General features: G+C 38.9%; 1 protein-coding gene across 10 annotated transcripts in view; it reads left to right on the top strand.

Annotated features, from left to right (window-relative positions):
* cep170aa (centrosomal protein 170Aa) overlaps nucleotides 1–9,784 on the top strand; it is a 44,982-nt gene that overhangs the window by 5,195 nt on the left and 30,003 nt on the right. For all 10 annotated transcript variants that reach the window (XM_024296780.2, XM_024296788.2, XM_024296779.2 and 7 more), the window contains exons 2-3: nucleotides 6,836–6,895; nucleotides 8,596–8,731. In XM_024296780.2, the coding sequence (XP_024152548.1) occupies nucleotides 8,627–8,731 (105 nt within the window). In that variant the 5' untranslated portion in view covers nucleotides 6,836–6,895; nucleotides 8,596–8,626. The remainder of the gene's footprint in view (nucleotides 1–6,835; nucleotides 6,896–8,595; nucleotides 8,732–9,784) is intronic.

Genomic DNA, 9,784 nt, shown 5'->3' with positions numbered 1-9,784 from the left:
GGGGGGGGGGGGCTGCTTTCCATGGGGGTTCTATGCAAACGCGCGTAACAGAATATGCAAACGCGATAGAAGTCCGATATTCTGTTACGCGCGTTTACATGGACTGGAATGCGCGTCGACACAGTCGGTGTGTGAACCTTGAAAGTCACAGACACGCGCGCGCAGGTGCGAGCCAAGCTCAGGATCACATGGTTGACAGTCGGGTACCGCGGATCGCCACGCGGGGCGGGCTTACAGGTTTGAGGATCGGAGCTTGAGGAGTTCTGGTTAGGAACAGTCAGCATGTCAAAAAACGTATGCCTTCGACACGCAGCGTGACGACAGAAACACATTTTTTGACGAGCCGCAAGCAGCAAATTCCCCGCGCGGGGCATGTGAATTTGTCACACAAATCATGTTTGGTGCTTCATGGCTCCTCCTCCGCCCAGCTGATTGGAGGAAAGAATGAATGATAGACAGAGGTACTGGACAGACCGCCGATGTCCCGCCTCCAGAGTCATATACCTCACTGTGATTGGTTCATTCAGCTCTGCACATAACAACTGTCATTCATATCAGCCTTGCGGGCCGCACTAACAGTAATCTTTCATATGAAGACGCGGGCCGCAAATCATCATCCTGCGGGCCGCAGATGGCCCGCGGGCCGCGAGTTTGAGACCCCTGCCTTAGAGTGTATTCAGACTGGACAAAGTTTGTTTCTTCCGATAATGCAAAACAAATTTTCAGTCTGAATGCACCCAAGCGGACCCTGGTCTGGGACCAGAAACCGCTCTTGGACCCATCTTTCAAGGTCGTCTCGGTTCGTTTCCAATCAGATTGAACTCCGTTTCGCTCTGAGTTTCCTTAGCCGGAATAAGCTCCATGCTCGGGGTGGAACAACTGGACCAAAATGGCCACCGAAGCTGGTTTTACAGGATGTAAACAGAGAGCGTAGAGACACGGAGCAACAGCAACTCGTTCAAATGTCCTGACGTTGATACAGACCATAGATTGTTTATATAACAAGTGTTGAGGTCCCCCATAGGTAATGCCTTACCTCCGGCCCTCCCAAAATTCATGCCAGAGCCTTAGCCGTCACTTCCTCATACATCTACCGCCATATTGCAACCCTTCGACAGCGATTAGTCTTGAGTCAGTCACGTTTTTAGAAGAACTACTGTCACCAATCAGGAGTGAGCTTGTTCCGGATTGTTCATAGTCCACACCCCTCCTACTGAAAGTGGCTCGGGGGAATCTGTCAATCAAATGTTGGAGGTGGAGCCAGCGGGCACCACATGCTTTTACTGACATATCTGATTAATCCGTTTATAACTTGAATAACTGGCAATAAAGAAGAAAAAAAAGAACAATAGTTTGATTGGAATAAGCAACCAAACTAATAAATATCTTAAAAAAATAGGATTAGAAAGAACGTGCTAAAAGAAAGTATCATAACAAGAATGGTGATTCTGACAAGTAAAAGTGACGGAGAAATTACTATTTGTCTGTACGATTTGGCCTTCCTATTTGGAACACAAGAGGGGAGGAGTTGAGAAGTCCATTGACATTCAGTCATTGATACAGACGTTCAAAATGGGTCAAAGTTTGAATAAGTGAACTGTCCCGACAAGGAGTGCAAAGCGTAGGACCTCTATTACTTCTTCTCTCGTTTCTTTGCATTGACCTTGTTATTTCTGACCAATGAGTGAAGAGATCTTTAGTTATGTGGTTTTTATTACAGGCTTTAGTTTGAAACAGAAAGAAGACGAACCACATTCATGGTTCAGGACTCGATCTGGACCAAAATAAGAAGACTCAGTCCAGACTAATGGGCTCTTCCAGTCAACACGCTTTGTTTTTAGAATAAATCAATTTGTTTTCTATTATCCTGACATGATCAAACAGATGTTACTCAAACTAAGCTATAAGTTATTGTATTAGGAAATCAAAGTGGTCCATTCAAATGTCAAATGGAATCAAAGGTTTTACCACTGAAATGTGAGGAGTACAGAGCAGCATTCTGTTGCAAAGAACATTTCTGATATACAGTCATTTGTTCATAGTGTCAAACAAACCGTCCTTCCAGCTGCAGCCCTCTTGTTCAGTTTATAAAGATGCACGTTCATTCCTCCTGTGCATACAGTTCACAGGATCTGTTAGCTCAAGTGTCTACATTTTAAGGAAATGTAGGTCATGTATGATTTTCAGGCCCATCAAATACAACTTTAAAAGACAAACGGTTTGAAAGAAAACAAAAACACAGGCCTGGCTAGAGGGTGTCTGGTAAATACCACAGGACAAGGCTCTCTGGGATCTGTCTCTGTAAGAAGGAACAATAGATACTGTACGCTTTCATCTCTGAGTCTGCAGTAGACTCAACCACTGAAGAAGTCTTTGTCTCTCTGTCTAGAGGTAACTCTCTCATACTGGATTCGTAGACTTTATAGCACACAAAGAGTCTCTAGCCTCAGAAGACTGATTTGGCGTCCCAAGCCTGTTTATTGATTTTAAACAACAACCCCTACTTGACCTCTCGTCTGTGTTGCTCAGATAAAGGCTGCTGTTTGTCTAGCATGTGTTTTTCCATTTATCTTATTTAGTTAGCAATTAAATGTGTTTAACAATAACTCTCTGTTCTAAAATGTGTTTTGTATATAAGCTTAATAGTTTTAGTTTTTCCATGTAATAGTGTAAATGCTTTAAAGCATTCACACTATTACATTCTATTGTGATCCTTTATTATTCCTTATTTATTCTTCTGTATGTTTTTTGATTCGTAATAACTCAATCACACTTTCAGCAATTTCTGCAATCTTGGTATCAAAAAATTTAGGACTTTCCTGCTTGTGGTATTCATACATTTTACAGTTTTTAAGATTTTACACAATTTGTGTGATTTTTCACCCCCATTGAAATTAATGGCAATTTTTCAAATTTATGCAATTAAAAGCATTCAGCATGTTCAGAAAATTCATACTTGTATTATTGGTGTTGTTAGGCTTAACACAATTTGTGAATTAACACATTTTTTTTTACAATTTTAAACAATTTGTATAATTTTTTTTCCCTCACAAAATTCATACAATTTTTCCGCACTTTAAAACCTATATAATATTAGAATCAAAACGTTTAGCATGTTAAAGACAACGCTAATGAGGTTTTTTAGGCTAATTTTGAGTTTAGCTAATAGTCCAACAACATGCTAATGTTTTTGGCTAATTTAGCCTCCAATACGTTTTTTGGGCTATTCTTGAATTTAGCTAATATTTTAGCACCATGATACTTTTTTCCTTTTTGGCTAATTTGGCATCTACTGAGGTTTTAAGAGCTAATTTGCAGTTAAGCTTGTATTTTAGCAACATGTTAGCTTTTTTGGGCAATTTGGAATCTACTAAGGATTTTGGAGCTAATTCTGAGTTAAGTTAGTATTTTAGCAACATGTTAGCTTTTTTGGCTAATTTGGAATCTACTGAGGATTTTGGAGCTAATTCTGAGTTAAGCTAGTATTTTAGCAACATGCTAGCTTTTTTGGCTAATTTGGAATCTACTGAGGATTTTGGAGCTAATTCTGAGTTAAGCTAGTATTTTAGCAATGTGTTAGCTTTTTTGGCTAATTTGGCATTTACTTGGGTTTTTAGGATAATTCATATTCAAGCTAAAATTTTAGCAATGTGCTAGATTTTTGGGATAATTTGGCAACTACTGGGATTTTGGGGGCTAACTCTGAGTTAAGTTAGTATTTTAGCAATATGCTAGATTTTTGGCTATTTTGTCATATACTGTTGATTATAAGGCTATTTCTGCACTAAGCTTGTATTTTAGCAACATGCTCCCTTTTTTTTAGCTAATTTGACATCTACTGAGGTTTTGAGCAAATTCTAAGTTCATACCTTTTGCATTTTTACATTTTTTAGCAATTTTTTAATTTTCAAGAAATTCTTCAATTTTTCTGTGCACATTCTGCAATTTCTTTAAATTTAAGTCCTTTAGCAACTTAAACCATTCTGCAAAAAAAAGCATTTTCAGCAAATCCCTTCAGCAATTACAGTAAATTTCTTCAGCGTCTTTAGCAAACATTTCCGTGACTACATTCTACAGAATGCATTCACATCAACGTTATTGCAGACAATGTAACTTTTCTAGTCTATTACTGATTTTAGTTAAATGAGACCACCCAAGCGTGATAATCATCCTCTAACATAGACAGCTTATTAGATTAGCTGACTAACGATCTGCAGAACGTGACAGATGACGACAAAGAATGCGTCTGAGTATCACTTCAGTGAGATTTTTAGTGCCGGAGGCACCACACCCTGACTGGGTATGGCTCTCATCACGAGACCACGTGGAAGACGGTGTGACAGGAGAATGAGCTGTTTCTCTGTGCTTATCCCTCTGGTTATAATTGTCTTTTTCATTTAGAATATGTGTGTCAGCTGTCAAGGTGTGTGAAGTGGTATGACTCAGCTGCTCAGTCATGGTAACAAACGAGCTTTGGGAGCGATATAGAGCGAGAGCATATGAGATGTTACCCAGATGTTGCATCATACTGGGATACAAACTCCTGCCAGATGCTCCGTGGAAAGCAACGGCCGGATTCCACAGCTAGACGCGTTAAAGAAGGACATCACTTCCTGTATTTCAGACGCTGTTTGTGATTGGCTGCTTCAAAGTCAGTATGAGATTTGAAATTGTAAATTAAACAGCTCACTAGCAACTTTAATGTGGAAAAGGGAGACAGTGTCTGCGTTGTTTAACAACTTCTATGCCAAGTTATTAAAGAATATACAATGTCTGAACAGTATAAATGTAAGGGGACTGATAGCAACTATAAAAAAGTGTTTTATTGCTTCCTGTCTCTTTTGCTATCTCCTCCACACAAAGAAATCCCGGTCATCTTGGAATAATGCTACCCTTTCACTCTCTGTGTGCAGAGATAGTATTAGTCCAGCGCTTGGAGAAGGGAAATTCCTGCCAAAACATGAGATCACTATTTTTTCTTATACGCCCCAACGAGAATGCTGCTGATATAGCAAAGAAAAGGGACTAAAAATGTAACTTTGAGGGCTTTATTTAACATTTTTTATATTTGACATGTCTAACCATAAAAATTCTAAGATTCTTGCTTTTTCTTTTGACTTGTCACTTGGTAAAAATCTGAATAAAATGAAATCAGTTTTAGAAATGCTAGATTCAAATGTAAAAGGCTAGGTTTTCTTAATCATTTCCATCTCTGCATTCCTTCGTCTGTGTCACGTCTTTCATGTGTGATAATTAGGTTTTCTGGGTTTTTTTAATGGCTCTATAAAGACTGGTAGGGGTCTTATTCGGATTGCTTAACCACAGCCCTCTTAACCCTGCATCCTGTGTGAGTGTGCAGATTTTTTTGTCATGGTAACCTCCCGGAATCACTGTCAGTAGGAAAACCACACATAAATGCATTGTAATGCCAATGCTGTTGCTGGTGTGATAAGGTTTTAATGAATTTTTCCTACTTGTTTGCTCAGTGGCACAGTGTTTTCATTGTTTTTTTGGTTTGTGAACACATACTTTGTATGTGTAGCATACAAAAATGGGGTTAAAATCAATTTTGATGAAGCCAAGGAGACATAAAGCAATCTTTTATTTCAAAGTAAAAAAAAAATACAGAGTTTCTCAATGGTTTTCCACACCACACAAAGTCATTACATTATAGTAATTGGGGTCATTTCACATGTGGACATCTGTTCATTGAGTCATCCAAAGAGCTGAGGTGTGGAGCTGATTTAAAGTTTACACTTGGGATTATTGAGTTGGTGTATTAAGTACTTAAAAGGTCAAAGTGAGAAAGAGTTCAGCTCAATAATCTTTAATTCCTCCTCTGATGGGCTTTTTCTTGGCACTTTTAGCGCAAGACGGAGAGCTCTTGTTAGATTTAATGCCAATAGAAATTAACGGTTGAATCTATAAAGACCCACTCTGATGAAAACTGTGTTTTTAACATGTTCTTGTGCCATTTTTCAAAGATTCTGCTTGCGTGCACGCATCATTGGTGCCCTATAGACCAACTAACAAACGCAGTAGACAGTCTCTCGCTTTTTCTGTTCGCAAGAGGTTTAAACACCAGCATGCAGGAGCAGAGAAGTGCGCCAAGTAATATTTTAATATGCGCAGCAGGAATGTTTCATTTTTGCATAGAGTTTTTATAAATAACTGCTTAGACCACTTTCATAATAGATGGAGATAATCAGAGTGGGACTTTAAAATCTTTCAAATTATAAATCTATTAAATAAAAAAATGATAAGGTTCTGCCAACTGCGGTGGATTTAAAAAGGCCAAGACTTACATTTTAGAAAGTTTTGTGTCTATCTGAACGTTTACCTATAAACGGCTGTATTTTAACTTCTTAGTCAGACCGTTGCGCTCTCACTTTTTACGCAACAAGTTAATAAACCAGGACCACATATGTCCCCGCCCGCTGGTTAGATCTGCTTTCTGCTGCTCTTCAAGGCCGAAGTGTAGTGAAAGTGAAGACCGCCTGGCTTTGACCTCCTTTCTGACTCATCTGAAGGAGAATAAGGGGGGAGGGAGAAGGGAAAATAAACGTCCTAATGGGTAGGCCAGCCGACATTCCTGCATCACTTCCTCCTACATCTGGCAATCATCAGGCGGTAAAGGGAGGATTCATCTGACTGGCTGGTGTAAAGTTTGGAGATGCACATAGATCAACCAACCTTAATCTCCACACTTCAAATCTTTAAAAATGTCTGAAATTTTATCTTCCTTTATAAGTTATATATTCGGATGTAAATAAAATGATGTGATGTGTTTGTGTGTTTTGAATAAACATGAAATATTCTCTTTGGTGTGTTTCAGGATGGCCTAACCGCGTTGTGTTGTCAGTGGTTTATCAGCTGTAAGCTACCCGGACCAGAGGTTTGTAAAAAGTTCACTTAAATACTTAGTTTTACTCATTTTTGATTTATTGAAAAGCTTATTGGTGTTTTGATTTTACATATTCACACTTTTGCAAATCTATAAGCTATAGTTCAACTGTTAGACCAAAATGTACTACCGTATTTTCTGCATTATAAGTCACAGCAGCCAGAAACTGCATAATAAAAAAGAAAAAAATATCATATAGAACTAATACTTTTGGGAGACATTAATTTAACAAAATACGGAACCAAGAACAGACATTTAATCTAGAAAGGCAAATAATAATAACGGAATAGATAACTAACACACTGATGCTTGTTTAGTTTCATGTAACATAGGAGGAATTAAATACATGTCTAGTATATTAGTGCAATATATGAAGAATTATTCAGATAGCCATAGAATAAAGAACAGGCTAACAAGTAGGGTTGCGCGATATGAGAAAAACTTATGATGTGCGATAACAGTGATCAGTATTGCGACAACGATACGACTTATGATTCATGAACAAATTGCAAAGCAAAAAAATCTAAAATATTATTTCCGACAGTATTAACTTAAATAAAAGTCAGTGTAAATTATACTGTGAGTTATCTCAATAGTAGGGAGGTTAGAAGTTGTATAACGGGGAAACTCCAAAGAACAAAGTGATTTATCTTTCTGGTAGTACTGGCAAAACTAATATGGACAACTTTTTTAAACAATGTAAGTACTGTGTGTTTGAGTATTTTTAAAAATATAACGGTTTCTCTGTTTAAATGTGTGCAAAAATTCAAAGTAATCATTTATCACGGTTTACTCCATCTTTTGCGATACGCATATCGCAGAAGCTAATATCGTGACGTCGATACACTTTTGATTTATTGTGCAGGTCTATTAATAAGTCAACTGAAATTTTTATATCACCGCAAATCATTAAATCTGTTGGATTTTTCATACTTTGTGTCGATTTAGGACAAGGGTCTCAAACTCATTTTACCTTGTGGCTACTGAAGGCAGAGTCTGGCTGAGGCTGGACTGTATGGGGTTCCATTTGTGCCAAAAATAGGTTTTTACTTCCACTGTCTCTATCCTTGGTTCATTGTCTATGTCTACTGAACAAGTTATTGAACATTTGTCTATGTACTACTAAGCAATGTCTTCTGCGTGTCATGTGAAAAGACAGGAGCTAATGACGCTAGCAACTGTTGCTAAGGACTTTTCTGACCACCAAATTCAGCGAACGATCCATGATTTGCACGTAGAGAAAGCAACTGGACTTAAAATTTGTGTTGCGACGCACAACCACGAGCATTTCGGAAGCAAAAGCCCTAAATTCTGATGCACGCACATTTACAATGACTTACAAGTGGCCGCTTTAACGCAAGTCAACGCAGCCGGTGTGAATGCACCTAGAGACTGGACGACTCTTCTTCTTTTGCGTTGCTGTTAGTAACAAATGCTGATATACACACACCTACAATGCTCTCTAGTGGTTGTTAGTGGGAGAATAACAAACACACGAGTCTATTTATTTAAAAAAAACACACATATATAGAAGTCGCACCCCGACCAAACTATGCCAAAAAAAGTGACCTATACAAACAGTATTATTTTGTGCAACTTAGAGTTTGTCATAAGTAACTTCTCATGATTGTTGACTGTAAACGCTTAACTCACGTACACTGCAAATGACCTTTTGTCCTGTCCTGCGTTAGGGGTGTGAACGCCACACATCAGGGCGCAGAGATGAGTGTCACCTCCTGGTTCCTGGTGAGCAGTGGGGGAACTCGCCACCGACTCCCCCGAGAAATGATATTTGTCGGGCGGGACGACTGTGAGCTCATGCTACAGGTGAGCACCTGTCATATCTGCAGGATAATAAGAGCTTCAGTATTATTCCTTTAAAGTCCCCCTCCGATGAAAATCCTGTTTTTTCAGTTTTTAACATGTATGTGTGATATTTTTCTTATCAAAGAGAACCAATGTCATAAGAAATCATTGTGCTTTTGCATTTCTGAGTATCTCACCTTTTAAATCGCTGTCAATTAAACTGTGGGAGAAATGTTGAATACGTGGGAAATCTCCTTGACTTGATGCTTCTACAGGTCATTGTTATTAAAACAGCTCCGAGTTCATGCTAAAGGCATGGATGTATGTTTGTGTCTGCAGCTGTGCACGCGTCCACAGATCCCACGTGTACCTCTGGTCACTGCACTATTAATAGAAAGTGGGGCAGATACCTCTTGAGTAAGATATTATCTGACTGAGTCAGTGGTTAGGGATTGAGAACGAATCCTTTGCAGAAACACTCTTACCCTTGTTTTGATAAACACTTGTGAAAGTCCGAATGTTAGAAATAACCGGTACTAAACACATCAGGGAGGAAGTTGCTATTTTTTGCGTCGTCGTAGGAGTTCTCATCTGATAAATGTTTATTCTGCAGCAGTGCTGCAGGAAGTGAACGTGTTGCTCGTTTGATCACTCCTCTGTTTTTCTTGGCTCATTTAAACCCAGTTCTGCTTTTTGAAGCTAATGAGGGTCATTGGAGTTGTAAATGATCTGCTTCTTCTTTTTTAAACCGCTTTCTCTAATGTGTTTGTGGTGACCTGAGGGTTCGATGGCTCCTGTTTGTGTGTTTTCGTGTGCTCTAAGGCGACTTTCCTTGTGATGCTTTTAATAAATCGTCCGAATTACGGACTTATTTTTGGCTTTGCGTCCCACCCCCACCCCCCAATCTCCTTGTAACTGTTGAAAGGCTTGATCACATGGAGACACGTTGAAGGTTGCTGTGTCACGGCCAAACAAAACACTGACAGAATTTCAAACTTTTAATAAATTTGTGAGGATTATCACAGAAGGACGCTTTCATGGACGTTCTAGAGGGTTCTTGCTTTCTGGTTACTG

Source organism: Oryzias melastigma, linkage group LG15, assembly GCF_002922805.2.
Source record: "Oryzias melastigma strain HK-1 linkage group LG15, ASM292280v2, whole genome shotgun sequence".
In the NCBI taxonomy this organism is placed as follows: Eukaryota; Metazoa; Chordata; class Actinopteri; order Beloniformes; family Adrianichthyidae; genus Oryzias; species Oryzias melastigma.
Note: the sequence above shows the minus strand (reverse complement) of the source record. Positions and strands in the feature narration are given on the sequence as shown.